The 18617-nt window shown below is 42.5% G+C and overlaps 1 protein-coding gene across 2 annotated transcripts in view; it reads left to right on the top strand.

Moving 5' to 3' along the window:
- LOC118160227 (cohesin subunit SA-2-like) overlaps nucleotides 1-17499 on the top strand; it is a 61762-nt gene extending 44263 nt beyond the window's left edge. The window contains exons 20-32 of one of the 2 annotated variants that reach the window (XM_035314781.1): nucleotides 216-292; nucleotides 1179-1266; nucleotides 2207-2284; nucleotides 4161-4253; nucleotides 5006-5174; nucleotides 6426-6577; nucleotides 7412-7513; nucleotides 8830-8984; nucleotides 9091-9219; nucleotides 12397-12587; nucleotides 13597-13765; nucleotides 14779-14872; nucleotides 16643-17499. In XM_035314781.1, coding sequence (XP_035170672.1) covers nucleotides 216-292; nucleotides 1179-1266; nucleotides 2207-2284; nucleotides 4161-4253; nucleotides 5006-5174; nucleotides 6426-6577; nucleotides 7412-7513; nucleotides 8830-8984; nucleotides 9091-9219; nucleotides 12397-12587; nucleotides 13597-13765; nucleotides 14779-14872; nucleotides 16643-16648 — 1503 coding nt within the window. In that variant the 3' untranslated portion in view covers nucleotides 16649-17499. Of the gene's footprint in view, nucleotides 1-215; nucleotides 293-1178; nucleotides 1267-2206; nucleotides 2285-4160; nucleotides 4254-5005; nucleotides 5175-6425; nucleotides 6578-7411; nucleotides 7514-8829; nucleotides 8985-9090; nucleotides 9220-12396; nucleotides 12588-13596; nucleotides 13766-14778; nucleotides 14873-16639 lie in introns of both variants that reach the window. The other variant, XM_035314778.1, reaches the window with a different exon arrangement.
- Nucleotides 17500-18617: the final 1118 nt, after the last annotated feature.

Here is an 18617-nt window from a genome sequence, read left to right as displayed (position 1 = left end):
TGCTGGGGATTTAGTAGTGACAGGGACACTGATACAAAATTTCTGTGCAGTCAACATGTTGTTTTCTGTTAACTGTAGGGGAATGCATAAGTAGCATGTGTGAAGGGCTGGTGGAGAGTAATTCAAGTCTGTGGGTTGGGTGGGAAGAGAACATAGCAATTACTTTGCCCCATGCTGGCTAATTCCTTTCTCTTTCCTAAACCTGCATAATTTAGGAAGGAGGATTTTGTACGGATGCAGGAGAAATTTCCCGGATGTACGCTGCTTTGAGAAGAATAGCAGCTTTTTACAAGTGAGATGTTTATTTACATACTGCTGGTTTACTTTCCCATATTCTTTAGCGTTGCCTGAACAGATGCCAAGTGAGAATTGCTCATGCTTGTTGGGTTTAGTAAGAATTTCACAAGAGAATGGAAACAATTCCTATGAGAGATGTTGCAAGGCTTAGTTTCTCCTGAATAGAGCTGTACGCTTGGGTATGGATTTTTTCTTTTTCTTTTTTTGGACTTACTGAGGTTGGAGAATCACCCCTAGTGGGGTTAAGAAGAGTGTATAATAGAGTTGGGATGTCAGAGTGGATGTGGAGATCCTCTCAGCTACATTGTTACGGTGCCTCCCTCCTAGCTGCATGCTGTTGCACTGCCTTATGGTCAACACTGATGGTCAGTCTGAAGAGGGTGTAATGAGTGCAGGTTTTTTTCCAGCAGGTGTTACCTGCTTTCTTTGTTTTAATTTACTTGGTCTTCTTCTGCTAAAACATGGATTTCTCAAAAAGCTTATCCTGCATGCTAGAGCTGCTCTGTTCATGCAAAGAGAAACCTAAAGTTGAGTCGCAACACTTGATAATATTCAAAGTACTCTTCTAAAGTGTGTATGGGGGAATTTTTCTTTAGATGTTTTTGGGCACTTAGAGAATGTGAATAGATAATATGGGAAAGTACAGAGTATAGGAAAGTACAGAGGTCAAGCTTCCTTTTCCTCTCCTCACAGACACTGCAGTTTTGTGGCAAGAATGCAGACTGTGATTCTCCCCTTCCCCTTAGAATGAATTATTAGTTGTTTAAAGTTACTGCTGTACATCAGATGAAGGTGAAAATAGGATTCATTTAACATACTTGGTCAGGTGAGATTTCATTTCTTGCTTAGTGTGACAATATTTTTTTTTTTTCCACGTGCAGTGCCCATGATCTCACCAAGTGGAATCTGTATGACAAGACTTTACGGTTGCTGGTGTTTGAAATGAAACATGGGAGTTTGTCCGTTCTGGTGAGTTGTTGATACTTACTGTTGAAAGCAGGAAAAATAGCAAATATTAAATAATCTTATACAATATTAGCGTTGTATGAGGCAGGAAGATATTGTTTCCATTTGTCAATTTGGGAAACTGAGGTTTTGGTATAATGTTATTTAGAATCAATGGATGATAGCCATGTATTCATTAAGTTGGAGATTTTCCAAAGCTACGATAGAGTAATCATCTGACAACTTGAATAATCCTTTCTCATGCTTGGTACTTCCCATTGGTTGCAAAATCTCGCCCTGAGTACATATGAAATTGTTGGGACTGTGAGGAGCATGGTTCACTTGTAGCCAGAAACTGAAATATTTTGGACCTGTTGCTTGCAAATTGACGCTTGATGAGGATAGTTTGTAATTACCTGTTGTCTCAGCTGCAGCCTTTTCTTTGGCTGTCTCAACTCAAACATTGGCTGTGCCAAGGTAGAGGTATATCATGGTATTTTAAGTACTTGAGCAGTTAATCAGGCTGCATTTTCAAGAGAATGTGGGATTATTTGGTGAAATTTAGCCAAAGAGGGAAAGTCTGCAGCCTGTGGGTAGACTTCTTTAGTTGTAGTATCAGAGAACGAAGGCTTGGCTTCTATTCTAAACTGCCCTCTGGAGGAGTCAGCCTTTCACCAAAGACAGCAGAGAAATCCTAAGAAGCTCAGCTAAAGTTAGCCTCTGTGAATAGCCCTTGTACTACCCAGTTATGTTCCATTGAACACATCAGGATGTCAGAGTTACACAGAAGTAGCACCTTAGTAATGAAGTTTCTCAGCAGGCAATGTTTACTTGTGTGTAAACCTACTGTGTTTATTTTGAAGACCTACATTCTTTACAGTGTAGAAATGGCTGTACAAGCAGAATGCTAGGCTTTTTGCTGTCAAGCCTTTCATGTAAATAAAGGACGTGTTTTTATTTGCAGATGATCCTGCCAGCTCTCCAGTGCACATATTTTTCTCTCCTGTGGCAAGTAGCTGCAGCTGCAGAAAATTCTTCCAAGGTTGGCCATTCCACATCATTTTGAAACCCAGGGGTTGTGCTTCTAGAAGTTCAAGATGCTTTTCTATTCTCAGATAGCCAGAAGAAAACAAGCTTTCTCAAGAAGACAGTTTGTATATTTTCTTGAGGAAACCAAACTGAATTGGGACGTTTTCTCTCTCTGTAAATCTCCCCTTACCTTCAGTACCTTTCCCTATTTTTTTAAAGTGTTAATGCCTTTTCAGTATGCAAGAGAATAAGGAAACAACAGTTCACCTCTATTTTTACTACAAAACATGTGCAGCGAATTCCTCATGCTTGATGGAGATAAGGAACTTGTTCCACTGCCAGACAGTTTGTTCTCTTGCTTTATGCAACAAATAATATTCAAGGAAAACTCGAGGAAGTCCTTTTGCTTTGTTTTATTCTTACGTTCTTAGTTTAATTATACATTCTGTGACATCCCACTTTCTTCAAACTTCCTGTGTAATTTTTTCATCAGCTGTCTACTTACTTTCCTAATTGGTTTTACACGGTGCCAAACTCTGCCAGATACTTCAGAAGATATTCCAGTTTAAGATAGCAGAGAGGAAAACTCTTTTATGCTTTGATTCACATATGAATATATACCTTTGCAGTTTCTCTTCATGGTGAATCCTGACTACACCGAGTGTTGCTGTTTCTGTCATTCCGTCCCCTTCCTCTGGTGCTCCTGTGTGTACAGAATAGGGCGCTGACATGGGCATTTGTTTTGTGTGAGAAATGTTAGCTGGGAGGTTACCCGTTTGGTGACTGATTCACTATCTATTCCCGTCCCATTCCATTCCTGAGTGGATGTCTGCATCTCTCACTGCTCTAATATGTTCTGCCTTCCAGTCCAGACACTGTTAGCTTGACTGGTAATGGGGCAGCACATTTTTGAACTTGGCCTTTCATATGGGGGCAGATTTTGATTGGAAGCACAGTGTTATGGCCCACTCTGCAGGACCAAATCTGGATATTGGCAGAGAGAGAAGTTCCAAGAGCAAAAAAGATCATTTCCTGGACAGCAGCTCTGGGACTTTCTTCCCCCCTCCTCCTCTAATGGTGTTAAGGCTGTGTTTTACCTCCCCCTCTGCTCCTTCTCAGTATGCCCAGGGATGAATCCCCTTTCTTATAAAGATACAGTTGCATAGCATGAAATCCAGCCCTCCTGTAAGGGTGTTCTGTTGATTGCTCTGTGCGGTGCAACAGATGGGACCTGGTGAAGAATCAGGACGTCTTTTATTATGAGTGCCAAAGTTAGCAGTGTAGTTAAACTAGGTTTCCTCTGTAATCAGTAGTAGGGGGGGAGAGAAGAGCAACTCTAGAAGGCAATTCACATGTTGGGTGTTGAAAATCAAGTGGGATGGACTAGAGTTTTTGTGACTCTACACCTGTCTCTAAAGTGGAAATTATTATCCCTGCTTTATAAGGGTAAGCTGAAGTGAGTTCTGCAGGCCTTCTAGTTCCTTGGGGGGCTGTATCAGGGAATAAATGCTATGGGAACTGTTAATCCTACAGATGGAGAACCAAAGAGTTTGTGACTTGCTGAACACTGCTAGGCACAGCAAGATGCACATGTCCCACTGTTTGTCACTTTTCTGCACCAGAGTGGGGGGAAAAAGTATGTATTTTTATGGATTGATGTTTCTATCGTAGATATTGTGCCTGAAAGCAAGACATTTTTAAAGTTGTTCATAGCTGGTGAGCTGTTGCTACTGTGAGATGTCAGCTTCTTTCATAATGGCATCTGCTGTGCTCTCTTAAATGAATAGTATCAGTGGAAAAAGATGCCACTGTTGTTTATTCTATATTTCTCGATTGGGTCATATTCCCTAACATCTTAGTTCTGCCACTTTCCTTTCATATGTTTTTAGGGGGCTCTTTTGGCATTAAGAAGAGAGCTGAGGCGTTTCAGTGAGATTTGCATGTACTTCCTCACCCATAAGGAAAAAGATGTAAGAGAAAAGGTTTGTGTTCTTATACCACTTAACTGGCATGCATTCTCAGTACTCCTTTTAAATGCCTTTCTTTCTTTTCATACCAGTATTTCCTTCTACTGATTTTGCAATATTTTGTCTCGTAGCAGAGAAATAACTCTTTAAAATAAACAATCCTCAACTATTTATTTGAAATAAATGCTATTTATTTTAACATAATTAAAGTTAAGTTAGTTAAAATGCTACAAAAGTTAGTGCTTTAGTCAATCATAGGTATGTGTTGCATGGGTCCATATGTAGAATCAAAGCCTGAATCTGAATGACTTGATTTGGCACTTGATAGTCACTGCGTTTTCTACATAGAATGATCAGTATATTAGTTACTATCATTGCTTTTTTAATGCCTTGCTATGAATATCACTTAAAAAAAATAAAACATTTGGAGAAATTGTCCAGTGATTCACATGTTGAAAGAGAGATGTTGTGGCGTAATAGAGCTCATCTTCCTTTTCAGAGAAGTTTGAAATTCAAATTTTTTTGTGGTGTTCATGCATGATACTTGTATATACTGATATACTGTATACTAAAGTACAGGTTCTGGAAGGGCTCAGCTGTGGCATTTTATCACAGGCTGGAGCCAACAGAAATCTTTAGCTTGTGAGGAAGAAGTAGGATAGAAACCAGATTGTGACTTGTGGTGTTTGATGGAGATGCAAATGGGAGTTGGCATGAAAAGTAACATGGTCTCTAGATCCTTCATTGGCTTTGTTTGCTTGATACAGGCCTTCGTGATACTCTGTGACTGGCTGCTGATTTTGAGTCATCAAGATTCAAATGATAATGAAGAAGCAGTAGGACTTCTGGATTACCTTCCCAGCACTTCCCTTCAGGAAAAACTGCTTTTGTTTGTCCAAGAACATATTTTTGTGGAGGAGAAAGAGGAAAGCAAAGGTCAGACATCTTCATCACTGAAGAAACAGTCTGCCATTTTTGCTGTTATTTCCTGGCTGCACTGAACATACCAGGAAATGGGGCGAGTCTTTTTTTGGCCCCTTCACAAAGTTGCTCGATGAATATAAATTCAGTGATTTGTCTCCACTGTGGCTCAATCACAGGAAACAACTGCCAATTTACTCCCAGGTAGAAAGGGCTGATGTAATGCAGGCGTGGGTGGAAATGTACAGGTATTTGACAGACTGACTTTGGTGGTAGAGATGGTGTCATCCACCTTGGTGGAAAGCCTTGCAGTGTTACAGTGCAACTCTGTTGATGCATGGACTCTTCCAAGCCATCGGAGTAAAGGATTAGTAGATTTTGATGTGTGGTTGCAGAGCAATTTTTGTGGGAGACAACTACGTGCTTGTTGCTGTGTTGCCTTTTTCAGACAAATTCAGATGCCAAGTTGAGGATGTTACTGTGAAGGCTGGTTTCTTTTGGGGGTGTTTTGAAAATAGATTTTTGGCTTGTTGTGGTTTGAGGCTGAGTACAAGTGTCATGCTTTGAAAAACCAAGCACCATCTTAGATTACTGTGTTGAACTCTTGTCCTTCAGCTGTTCACATGGAGTTCTGTGTTCAGTGTTGGGTGCATTACCTATGTTATATACCTGAAACTGATCAAGTCTGTCCTGTTTTGGGTTAGATGGCCTTCTGAGATCAGTTTCAAACCTGTTCTGTAAGATGCTTTCAGTTTCTTAGTCCTCCCCACAAAGGATCCCTGTCAACCTGTTGCAGGTTCCTTCCCTAAAGAAGTGATTTTTAATGCTGTGGGTGTGCTTGTCTGTGTGGAAAAAGAAAAAACAAAAACACACACAAAAACCAAACCCACAAAACACAACATGATCGCAATGTGTCTCGTCTCTTCCATTTTGTGTATTTGTGCCTTTTATTCTGCAGTCTGGTTCTGTTCTGTAGTTGTGAGCAGTGTTATACAAGGAAATTCTGCCTAGTAGAAATGAGAAATCCCTATGAAGATCAGAGTAGAAGACTGTGCAAACAACTCACTTTCACTGTCATCAGCTGAAAGCTTTGAAATGGAAATGGGAACCTGTGTTTTCTGACATACACAGAGATGAGCGTAGCATCTGTTGCTTAGCATGTTGGCTGAACAGCTGAGTCTGTGCTATTCAGATGAAAGTTGGTCATTAAAATTGAGATACCTTGAATCTTACTAGAACAAAGCTTCAATGCTTTTGTTTCCCTAGACCTGACAAAAGAGGAGGAGAGAAAAGACAAAGCCTGCAAACTTGACGACTTGCACAAAAAGCGGAGTCTTCTTGCAGCATATTGCAAGTTAATAGTGTTTAATGTGGTGGAGACGACTGCAGCTGCTGAGATCTATAAGCATTATGTGAAGGTAATGTTTTATACAACGTCAGTTTGCTTGTGAGTGCATTTCAGTGTTTGAAAGTGACTCCAGTGTTTGTGCAAGATGTGGTGGTTAATGGTTTATGGCTCAGAATCCTCGTATAATCACAGAAGGGCTATAAAACCAAACAAGAGTGGAACAGTCTCGCCTCCTTGCTCTGCAAAGGTGTGCCATTGCAGACAAAGTAACTGAGAGTTGAGTAGAGGGTATATGTCTGAACATTTTCTCCTTGGCTTCTCCAAAGAGGCCAGTATGGAGAAGCAGTTTATGGCTGGGAGAGTGTTTTAACTATAGAGATTCTCACACTGAAGTGGTCAACATATTTCATAAAGCTCACCCAGTTCATGTTCAGATGGCCTAGATTTCATGTGGGTCCCTGTGCTTAGACAGCTGGTAGAGCCTCAGCCACTCTGAAATGTGTGTCAAGAGGGCTAAGAACAGCACAGAGTGGGCAATTGCCTTGAGTCAACTAACAGTACACTGGAAATATCCGAATGTGGATATTGATCATCACTTCACTGGGCAAGCACTGGCTGAGTATGTAGAACTCTGTTCTTCTTCTAAGGAGGATTGTTCTTTTGCTGTAATAAATACTTAACAATTTCAGAGTAACTTTTGCATTCATATTACTCTTAAGGGAGCATACCTTTGCTTTAAACATGAAATAAAATAAAAAGTTCAATTTTGATTTTTTTAGCTTGGGTGTACCAATACAGGGAGTGTTTTATAAATTTCTTGTGTGACATGAACGTAGTCATGTGTTTTGTGTATTCCCAGCACTATGAAAGGGAAATGCTAATTTTCATTTGTTGTTGTTAATAGGCTTACAACGATTTTGGAGATATAATTAAAGAAACTCTAAGCAGGACGAGGCACAATAACAGAATTGAGAGTGCCAGGGCACTGATTCTCTGTCTGGAGCAGGTAAGGTTATAATTAAAATGAGAGGATGGGGGTAATTATGACAGCTGTGTTTCATATTAGTCTTTTGCCTACCTTTCCATAATTATTCAAACTAATTTAAAAGCCTAGTGAAAGAAATTGGTTCCCTGGCTTTGCTTTCTCTTTATGTGTTTTTGCATGTCTTAATAAAACTCCTTTCAGATCATTACACCTATTTTAAAATGTAATTTTGTGCACAGGTGTTTTTTTTTGTTTTTTTTTTTTTTTTTTTTTTTAATCTTCAAAGGCATAGTGTGTTCGGATTGATGTAATCTTTGAGATTATAGAGCCTCCCTTGGGACATGGTGGGTGTCTCTTAATCTTAAGGTTAAGGATAGCATTCTATGTTTTACTGACTACCTCAATTCCTATTGAATTTGAGGAACTGTGAGGAAATGTGCCTGTGGCTGGCCAGCTCTAAGCCCTAGTACTTTCAGTGTTTTTTTTTTTTTTGTGGAAGAAAGTGGGGCACAGCCCTTTTGAAGGGTTTTGCAGCTGCTGACTGATGAGGCCAGTCAGCTATTTTAGCAGCTGCTTCTGCCAGCTCTGCCCATGGCCAAAGCTGCTTCTAGCTTGAGTGAGTCGTGCTGTAAGCCCCAGAGCAGGCTCCTCCCAGGGGGTACTGATACATGAGCTTTGCTTATTTCACACCCATTGCCAGGGGCTTAGATCTGCGAACCAGCCCCTGAAATCTGAGCTTAGACAAGGCTAAGCAGCATTTGGCTACATGTATTCTGCTGACATAGTCGGGACTTTGTGTTTGTGTATCACATGGACAACAGGCCTTTTCTGGTCTTTGCTTGACCTTGAAAGTTAACAGGTTGAAGCTACCTCCATGTTCTGTTAGGAAAAAAATCCCAAAATATAGTAATTGGTTTTGAGACTTGCTTTTAACCCAGTCTCACTCTCAGAAATTGGACTGCATTGCTACTAGACCTGTGTGCTCTATCTGCATTCTGATACCCTGAAAACCTCTCAGGCATATTGGTCCTCTTGGGCTTGATACAGAAGACCCAACAAGAGATGGGGCCATCACCTTCAGGCATTGGTTCTCTTTGTATGAATATCTTTTTTTTTTTTTCTTTGCAGTTCATGCCTATCTGTTAAGCACTCGTCTTTTGTGTCAGTTCCTAGTGCTTGTTGCAGTTGTGTTGCTTTTAAAGAAAATGACTTAACTGCTCTTTTGTAAGGCTTCCGTCTTTTAAGCTGTTACTGGGTGTGCATGTCTCTCTGTCCTCCTGAAGCTTTGTTTGCTTGTAGGATTACATGTGGTTGCTTATCTTGGACTTCTTTTGCAGCTGTTTCAGACGTGTGCAGAAAGCCAAGACAGCAGTACTGGTGTGGACTTGGCATCTGCTTCCTTCACAAACATGAAAGAACTGGCTCGTCGATTTTCGCTAACGTTTGGCTGGGACCAGGTGAAATCTAGAGAATCTGTAGCCATGATACACAAGTATGTGCCATGTAATACCACTTTGTCCATGGTCATTGCTTTTGTTAGTTGTCTGTTTTATTACTTAATTCTCTCTCTGTTGTTTTTTTTTTCTTTATTTTAATAGGGAAGGGATTGAATTTGCCTTTCAAGGAGCTACTGGAACAGATGGGAAGTGCTCTCCTCCTAACTTAAGCTTTCTGTTAATCATCAGTGAATTTTCTTATAAGCTACTAAAGCCTGACAAAAAAATAGTGTAAGTCAAGTTCCTGCACATTGTCATACACAGGTTGTGTTTTGTGTATCTCTGTACGTGGGACACCTGACCTTCAGTGCTGGAGAAGTTGCTCAAAGGCTTTTCAGAGAACTTTTGAAATCAATCTGCCCCTGAGGCTCTTGGTTTTAGAGACACTTGTTGAATTTTATAGTAGTATTTACTTGTGTGCAGTATCTGTTCTACACCTTTTTCTAGAATGGTTGTGACTTCATGTGGCAATTATTGCAAGGGAAGGACAATGCTAACTTTGTGGCAGAGATTTGCAACTTGACTGGCTAGTAGAATGGGAGGAATGCTTTTCTGAAGAGAAAAGTAAAACACGAAAGATTGAGGAAGATGTAATGCCCAGATAATTATTTTGCAACAATCTAATTCTACAGGCTCAGGACTGAGCCATTTGACCCTTGTCTTTACTTCCCTAGTCAGTATTTCAAAATATATAACAAGTATTTCCATTTTCCTGAGAGCACATTTGAAGACATGGGAAAGTTAGATGAAACATGAAGACACATCTGCCTTTTGGAATTCCTTAGCAGATTGCTCCAGTACCTGACAGGAAAGGTTCTGCTTTGGAGAAGAAGCATTGAAATGAAAGAAAAACGACAACTCATCTCGCTGAGCCCCATGTCACTTGTTTGGTCCTGTGTTGCTTTGTCTGAAATTGGAGGTTAATCTCCGTGGAGGCCATCAAACATTTTTAATATAACATAGGTCAAGATTGGTAAAATGTCTAATTCTCTGTTGCTTTACATGACAAGGTTTATTAATGATTGCCAGTTACCCACACAACATACTTTTTAAAAACGGATTCAAATCTAAAATGCAAAGTAGCAAAGAAAAATATCTGACATAAACTGATCACAGCCCTGGTAAATCTAAGGTGGATAATCTATAGGAAGTTATAATTTCCCTTTCTGGTTTTGCATTTTTCTTGGAGAGAATCTTTGAGATCTATGACTAGAATGGGTTTTGTACAGCTTCTGTACAAAACGTGTGTCCACGTTGCCTGGATTTTGAAGTTGTGTTATCATCTGTGTGGTAATACTTGTGCCGTAAGTAGATGTCTGTTAATTCATCCTTGAACAAAAATGTAATTTCATGTACCTTCAAGGAGTATTTTTTTAATTGAACAAGAGAAAAAAACCAAAAACCAAAAAACATAATTGATGTAGGCAGATGTAAAGCTATATCCTGATTATTCTTTCCTATGACATTTAACTTCTTGACCGGTGGATATATTCCAGAAGTATATCCCTAATTGTATTCTATATGTTCAGGTACGTTTAGACATTGAAAACTTTTGTGGGAAATACAGAACCTCACAGGGAATGTTCCTTGAGTTTACTGCCTCAGACCCACCTACTACTGCTGGGAACAAATGGGAAACAATAAAATTCACAAGGGGGGAAATTGGAATTTTATCCACAACTACTTTCAGACAATGTTTCTAGAGTAACAGTTTCTATTCTGGGAGGCTTAAAAAGCCTTGCAGGGGCTGGAGATTATATTTCCTCCTAGAAATATTTAGGTTTAGCTGTATCATAAATTACTGGGTGGAATGCTTTGGGTCAACATGAACTTCCAGAAATAAACATCTGGTTATTTTCATTTTTATTATTAATCATAGGATTGATGTCCAGGTCTGTATATCCACATATGTGAATGTACCTATGACAGATGAGATACAGAATATGGGCAGTTGATAGAAAGGAGTATATTTCAACGCCATCAAAGTATTTGGATTTTAACCTTCTCTGCCCGTAATTGCCCAGGCTGTAGCAGTAAAATATCTGACGTGTCAACTGGTCTGTGCCACAAAATGTGCACAAGAAATGAATTATTGAATAACAAGCAGTACGAAGAGCTGGACTTCCGAGTAAGTAGGAGTCTTTCCATTGACACAGACAGCAGTTGGATTAGGCCCTAAAACAGTAGTTACAGTATGTGCTTGTTTGAAACCAACAAATTCCATTACTGGGGTTTCTCCATTCCCGAGGCCCCCAGGGTCTACAACTCTAATTGTTTCAGAGCCAGTGCTTACCCTAACCTCCTCCCAGCAGTGATTTGCTTTCTTTCTTTCTTTATTTTTTATTTTTTCAAAGAAAATGAAATGTCTGATATTTTCCAGGCCACACTCTTAATCAAAGAAAGAATAATATACTGTGCAGGCTGGTGTTAAAACTGTCACTTTTGGTTTTGCTAAGGTAGGGTCTGTTTTAACAACACGGGGTTTGATTTTAAAGTGATGAGCTGTAGCTGAAATGTAGTGAATATCCAGTTTCTAATCCTGAGTCAGGCTGTGATTTTGTTTTCTTATTGTTATGATGTAGGAATGGATCAGAAAAACTGTCAGAAATACCCTATTTTTCAAAAAGAATGTTTGAAGGAGACCTTTTTGCTCCAGAAGGGGTTGTAGCCTGGTGATTAAATGATTCACCTGAGACTTAGGGAGGTACAATGTCAGGTCTGTGAATCAAATCAAGCAGAACGGGGATTTGAACCAATGCTTTCTGTGTCCTATGTGTTGTCACAACTGCGGAGCTGTTAACTGCTTTTTTCAGACACTTGAGATCTTATTGTGAACCTGAGAGGATTGGATTGGGGTTGATACGATATTACAGAGAAGTGTTTTTATTGCTTGTTCATTTATATTTTTATTTTGACAAAACAGGCACTCATGGTGCAAATACCCCACTTCCTGGCCTGCCGTGCTATTGAATCACAAGGAGCATCTGTCATCTGTGATCTCCTTTGTGTTGCAGTTCATGAGACAGAAAAGGGCCAGGAAAAGTGGCGTACCCTTGCTGAGTCCTGCTCCATTCAAGCTGCCCCTTGGCAGCAGCAATTGGCAGTGACTTCCTATGCGGGGAGTTCTTTTCAGAGACTGATGTAATTCTGTAATTCCTGTGAATCAATCGTTGTTTCTAATGCTGAAATTCAAGCACTCTCTTAGTTTCGAAGGCGTTTGCATTTTAAATATTCACGTATTTCAGAGATGTCAGGTAAGAGAAAAAGGGTGTTTTTCTTTTCACTCTATTGACAGTTCTGCCTGCACCTTTGGACAGTAAAGGGAAAATGCCTTTCTAGCAAAACCTTCCCTAGATATTGAGGGGAAAGACACTGAGTTTTGTTATGCTTGCTCTTGTTTTTCTCCAGGTACGCTTACTTACAGAGGTATGCAGTAGAACCGCTGCCTTACAGCCGAGACGAATGGCAGCCGTTGATCTGGTACAAAAACTCCTTACTGGCAAACGAAGATGAGGAGAGCTCTGTCCTCGGCAGCTTAGGAGAGTGGTCCCAAACGGGCACGTCTAAGGCATCTTCTTGCAAAAGGAAATTGTCGAATGGTATGGAAATGGGGCTGCTTGGGATTAGCCGCGTTGGCTTTGTCCCAGCAAAAATGCGCTTCGCGCTTTGCATTAGCAGTGCCACAGTTGGTTGGACCTTGTGGACCTTCCAGTTGGAACTGTGGCTTTTGCCTTCAGCTTTGTTGCCAAACGTTTGCTGTCGTTAAAGGTCTCTTCGTTACTCAGTTGGAGGAAGGTTGGTCTGGAGACCTTGCGTGAGCCAAATTGAGATAATCTTGAATTGAGCTCTGACATTTGTCTGTGCCACTGGGACTTGGTTCATTGCTTTCAACTGTTACGTTAAGGGCGTTGTTGATTTGGGCCCTGCAGATGATTGAGAAAGAAAGGGGTGATATTTCCAGAACTTGATTCGTGTCTTCAGCCCAGATAATCTGGGACAAATCATTCTCTGGGTTCTTTCTAACTGTTGAGGTTTTGGTTTACCAGGGTCTAGCCTTCTAAATTGGGATTATGTTCCTAACTTAATGAGTTATGTGGGCTGATCTCATGGACTTCCAATCTGTAAAGATATGGTGGGGATTAATTCAATGTAGCGTATGTATGAAAACAGTTGTTGGTAAAAATCCTAAGTGCTATGGACGTGTGCAGTTCTATGGGGAGGAAAGGGAATTTCTCCCAAAGACCTTTAGTTTCTCTCTCATTCTTTCTCAGAATTTCTCTTGTCAGTGTCCTGCCTTCAAAAACCTTGTCTTTTTGGGTCCCAATGGCCCTCCTATCTTGAGGGTGACATAGAGTCAGCAGTGCTGATAGCACTAAAGGACTGGGGCCAAGATTGTAAACCTGAATTGCAAAAATGATCGGGGCAAATTAAATTGTTTTCTTTTATGTGCCTTTTAGTTGCTCCTTTCAATAAATGACTGCTTTGCCCCAAATCTCTCTCCTTGAGCTTGGCTTACATTGCTCCCCTGCAGCGGGGACGCTGCTTTTGGAAATGTCCAGCCTCTGAGGGCAAACCTGAAGAAAGGGGTCTGTTCACTGTCTCCTACAGGGTCTTTGCCTGAAACCAGCCCTGCTGAAGCAGCAAGCCAAGATCCAGCCTTACAGTGTGCTTCCCAGCTTGCCTCCACAGCAGGGAAGAGCAGAAAGAGGCTGAAATCTCAAGAGACAAACTTGCAGGAGGATTTGCCATTCCTTTGTCCAGGCGGGCTGCAGAGAAGGTACTGGTGAGATGTCTTAGAAGCTCTTTCATGTGTCCTAGTATTGGTAGCTGGGGTCTCTCGACCCACCTCTGCTTCTGTTTTTTGTAGTGCTGCCATGGGCAAAGTGCAGCGTTGTACGAGCTGTGTCCCAGTGACAGGTTGTGTTTTTCATCTCCTCGGAGCAATAGCTGCATTTGCTGCTTTGACCTCATTGTTTCCCACTGCCACAGAGCTTCCTTTACTTCTCGGGCTGATACCAAGCGTGCGGGGAAAAAGACAAGGGAGGAAGAGTTCCCTGTCCCACTTCTCTTGTCTCTGGTCCTGACAAGAGGCCTGTGGTGTCAGCTGTTCCCTGGCTGTGTGGTGCAGCTCGACGCTGAGTGTTTTCTGCACCTCTGGAAACGAAAGAGAGGATTCTTGTCCCTGCAGATCTGTTGTTAACTACTGTGTTACTGGTGGCTTTCTTTTAAGGAGCTGCATGTGTACGTGCAGCATGCACACACACGGGAGTGGAACCCACCAGAGCAGCATGTAAGAGAGGTATTGCAGAAACAGTGAGCCTGCAGTCTGCTTCTGAGCTGTGTAACGAACTCAGAGTGCTCAGATGGGATAATACTGTCCTGCAATGCAATTCGTTTATTGAGCTGGCGGGTTCCACTTCCCATATCGTCAGGGTAAAAGCTGACACGCAAATCCCAGAAGGACACATGCTTTTTCAGGTTTTGGGACACCTGTTGAATGGGCCTGGTGAATACTAGTAAAATAGAACAAAAAATATGAAACATAGGGGATTGCAGGTCCAGCCCGTTTAATTGAAGATAATGTTCTGACCTGTCTCTTTCAGAAATTCCTCAGAGCATAACCTATTTCATACCTAGGAAATACTGAGCCAGAAGCTCTGGGCTACCTCCTGTGGGTGTCTCAGCAACAGATTGTAATGCGTGCACTACTCTGCCTTAATAAAACTTGCACAACGTGTGACTTCTCTCATAAAGTTTCTCAAGACTTAGTTTTCTTTTTTTTTTTTTCAGCAAAGGTGAGATTAAGACAGAAAATGTCTTGATGGAGCGACAAGCGGGAGATAAAAGTGAAGATGCCGATGTTGATGTGATTGATGCAGACCAGGTAATTACAGGTTGGGGTTTCCAGCTCTGTGGTCAGCTGTACTTGGGGGGGGTGAACATGAGTTCAGAACCTTGTGAGTACCCACCTGCCTGTCGTGCTCATTTTGTGGCCCCTTTCAGGCTGAGGAAAGACATTCTCTCTTCTTCCCTTCCCACCTGTGTCTGAGGTCTCCTTCTTCAGGTCCTTATTTGCGTGCCTTAAGGCAATTGGTAGCGTAGCTTCTGGACACCCTTAGGTATGCTGGAGACCAGCTAGGACACGTTACAAGGAAGATCCAGTTTCCTTTTCCCATACTGCAAAGCTCCTTAATTAGGAACCCTTTGCAGCTGCTTCATGTTACTGACACATTGCAGGGATGGTATTGCTGCATGGCCTGGAGGGAATGTCTGCTTCAAAAGAGGCGTGTGCATTGTGCTCCCCGGCCATTGATTGCTGCTCAGCCCAGGGCTGTGACTGAAGTGTCCCTTGGTTTTTGTCCTTTTCCATTTGAGGCTGTTTGGGGGATTAAATGGTCCTCAGACCAGGTGGGGATTCAAAGGGAAGCATCTGAGCGTTGTGGGCTTGGGGTGACAGATGGCGCAGCCCGGTGTTTATCTTGAGGGCACCTCTGGGGTCAGGTGGGAATGTGGCCAAGCTGCAGCTGCCTGCCTGGGTCTGAGCGCAGGCCGGGAATGGATCCTTGCAGGGAAGGACTCGTGGCCTTGGGGGCTGCGGAGTGCAAGGGCTCAACCAGGCTGCTGCACACCACGGGTCTCGCAGCAGTGGCTGTCGTGGAAGGAGAAAAAAATGAGGGCACGAGGTTCCCTGTGCTGCAGCTGATCGCTGCCTTTCCTTCCTCCAAGGGTTTGCTCTGTCAGCCATTGCAAGGGCCTGAGTGTTTCCCTTGGGTTTTTCTCTTGCATTTTTTCTGCTCTGTGAACTTGTAATACAAACCCAGTGTTTCGCTTTTGAGGACTAGAAGGAAAGAAAGGACTTCTGTGTTTTCTTGCAGTTGTATGCCTGTTAAAATGTAGAATACTGGTTTAGGCAGTGGCCTTGGAGCAGCTCCCACTGAAGATAGATTATAAAATAATGTAAATCAGCAGACCAAGATTGAAATTACACAGAAAATGGACAGCTTTTAACTGGTGTATGTGGCCTTTCCCTGTAGTTCATTTTCTGGGTAGAAATACCTCTTCCCTTTTGTGGAAGCTAGAGTTCTTTCTGAGAGCCACCTGTGGCCACATTGCTAAATGACTAGAGGCTGCACAGAGCCACAGAATGGCTTGGGTTGGAAGGGGCCTTAAAGACCATCTAATTCCAACCCCTTGCCATGGGCAGGGACACCTCGCACCAGACCAGGCTGCCCAAGACCTGGGCTTGAACACCTCCAGGGATGGGGCTCACCACCAGTGCCTCACCACCCTCACAGTAAAGAATTTCTTCCTTTTATCTAATCTAAATCTCCCCTCTTTTAGTTTAAAGCCATTATCCCTTGTCCTATCATTATCTGAATGAGCAAAAAGTCTCTCTCCATCTTTTTCATAAGCCCCCTCTAAGTACTGAAAAGCTGCAATGTGGTCACCCCGGAGCCTTTTCTTCTCCAGGTTGAACAACCCCAGCTCTCTCAGCCTGTCTTCATAGGAGAGGTGCTCCTGCCCCATGATCATCTTCATGGCCCCATGGTCTGATATTTAGACATCCTTATTCTGATACCTTACATGCTGCTCCTGTGTGATGTCTTCTGGATAGTATGAGACTGACTAATCTGTCTTTTGTCTGGTCTAGAAGAGTTAAGATGAAGCTGAGGGGATAAATGGAAGTGAAGAACAGGCTACTACTGCTTTCTGCAAATTGTTGAAGTGAACGATGCGGCTGTGATGTCATCGACCAAGGCAGCAGGAGATACACAGCAAGTCAAGTCTCCCCCTGTAGGTATCCTCCCAGTACCAGTTCCTAGCACTGTGGGTGATTTTTCCACTCTGCTGCTCATCAGGATTACTGATTTGGCTGGTGGTGTGCTTCTGAGGTGTGGGAGCAGCGAATGCTATTCTGCGTCATCCTGGGCTTCGGTGCCCTCATGGAAAAATTCCCAACCCAAGAATCGCAGTCAGGGTACTGACAAATACTTGGTGATGCTGTGAACTGGATGAGACAAGGGTGCTCAGCTCAGAGCAGCGTTCTGCTGGGTGTTTGAGATGCCCAAGGTGGTGATGCGCTCGTTTCCTCGCTCCCCGTTACCGTGCAAGGAGCGAGGAGCCTGGCCTGGCTGTGGACTGCGAGCTGCTGGGTGATGTCAAGGGACTTGGCAGGGCTGCTTGTTTCCTGCCTGTAAAATGCAAAACGTGGCTCAAAGCGTCTGAAGGCATTTCTGAACGCCCTGCTCACAGAAACATGGTTGGTTGCCTGTGGGGATCAGGACGCGTTTGCAGGAGACTTGCATGGAGACTTGCAGCAACAACAAAACAGCAGTGGACCAGTTGACTCAGTACTTTCCTCTGGAATAAATCCCTCATACACAGCAAGCACATAATATTTACTGGGGAAGTGAAAAGCTTGAACAGACAATGTAAATAGACTGTAAATACGGCCCTTCAGAAGCAGACTTCCATGACAGGTTTGGAAACATTCTTCACTCGAGTGCTTTGGAGGCAGTAGGCTGAGGCATGTTGGCCCTTTCTTACTGCTCCATGGAATTGTACACTGCATTAATTCTAAAAGCTTTTTTAAAATTTTAATCTATGTATATATTTTGGATTATAACTGTGTAAAATAAACTGTATAACCATTGCTGTCCATTAGTACTGAAGGTGCACGTGATGGTCCCACCGTGACTCTGGAGAAAGAAGAGTTGTGCTGCTGGCCTCTGGTTTGCCTTGTTATTAAATACAGCAGGAACACAGCTCCCAAGAATGACTGATAGCTGTGATCATTGCCAAGGCATCAGGTGTGTGTTTCAGTTTGTGTAGTAAAGTATGCAGTAGGCTAGTGCTGGGGAGAGGTGGCATTCCAGCTCAGAGCTGAAACAGAGTAGAAGTTGTGCCAAGCCTTGGGGGAGTTTTAAAGCTGCCCTTACCAGTAGTGTTTTACTCCATACCCCCATAATCCTGGTTTGCACCCAGCTGAATGTCTCAGTACCTCCCGACTTGCTCTGTGCTCTCCCACACCTGCTGTGTTTGCAGCAGTAGTGCACTGGTGATGTTCCCCTCATCCACCTGGATTGTGGATCTCAGCCTGGCCCCTCCCCATAGGCAGCATCAAGAACACGGGGCTGGGACCACAGGCACAAGTGCTGTCAGAGGCTTGTGAAAAAATATTAGGGATGGGAACTACCCTTCAGGGGAAGGTACAGTAATCATTCTTCAAGGAAGAAGACTTCTGCAGCAACAGCCTCATTTGCACCATTACACCTCTACATATCCTCTAGGAAAAAAAGGCCTTGGATATGGGATATCTAAAGTATAATGAAATCTCTTAAAACCTGCTCTCAATTAAAACACAAAGCATCAACGAGAGCTACGCTTTCTGCCATTTACCATAGCTCTGTTTAATGGAAAAATGTGGCAAGAAAAATCTTTGGCTGCACATACTCACATGCATTTCTAAGAAGCTAGCGCCTAGATGGTTTCCAGCTGGAGGGTTTCAGGTAGGGAAGATTAGGAAGCCACAACCTCCCAAGCAGCAATAGAAGTTCGGGATCATCAACCAGAAAGCCAGTTTGGCATCCTTTCCAACCATACCTTTGGTGAACAGAGCTTAAAATAAA

This window comes from Oxyura jamaicensis, chromosome 1 (assembly GCF_011077185.1).
Source record: "Oxyura jamaicensis isolate SHBP4307 breed ruddy duck chromosome 1, BPBGC_Ojam_1.0, whole genome shotgun sequence".
Lineage (NCBI taxonomy): Eukaryota > Metazoa > Chordata > Aves > Anseriformes > Anatidae > Oxyura > Oxyura jamaicensis.
This window is presented reverse-complemented; position numbering and strand designations above follow the sequence as displayed.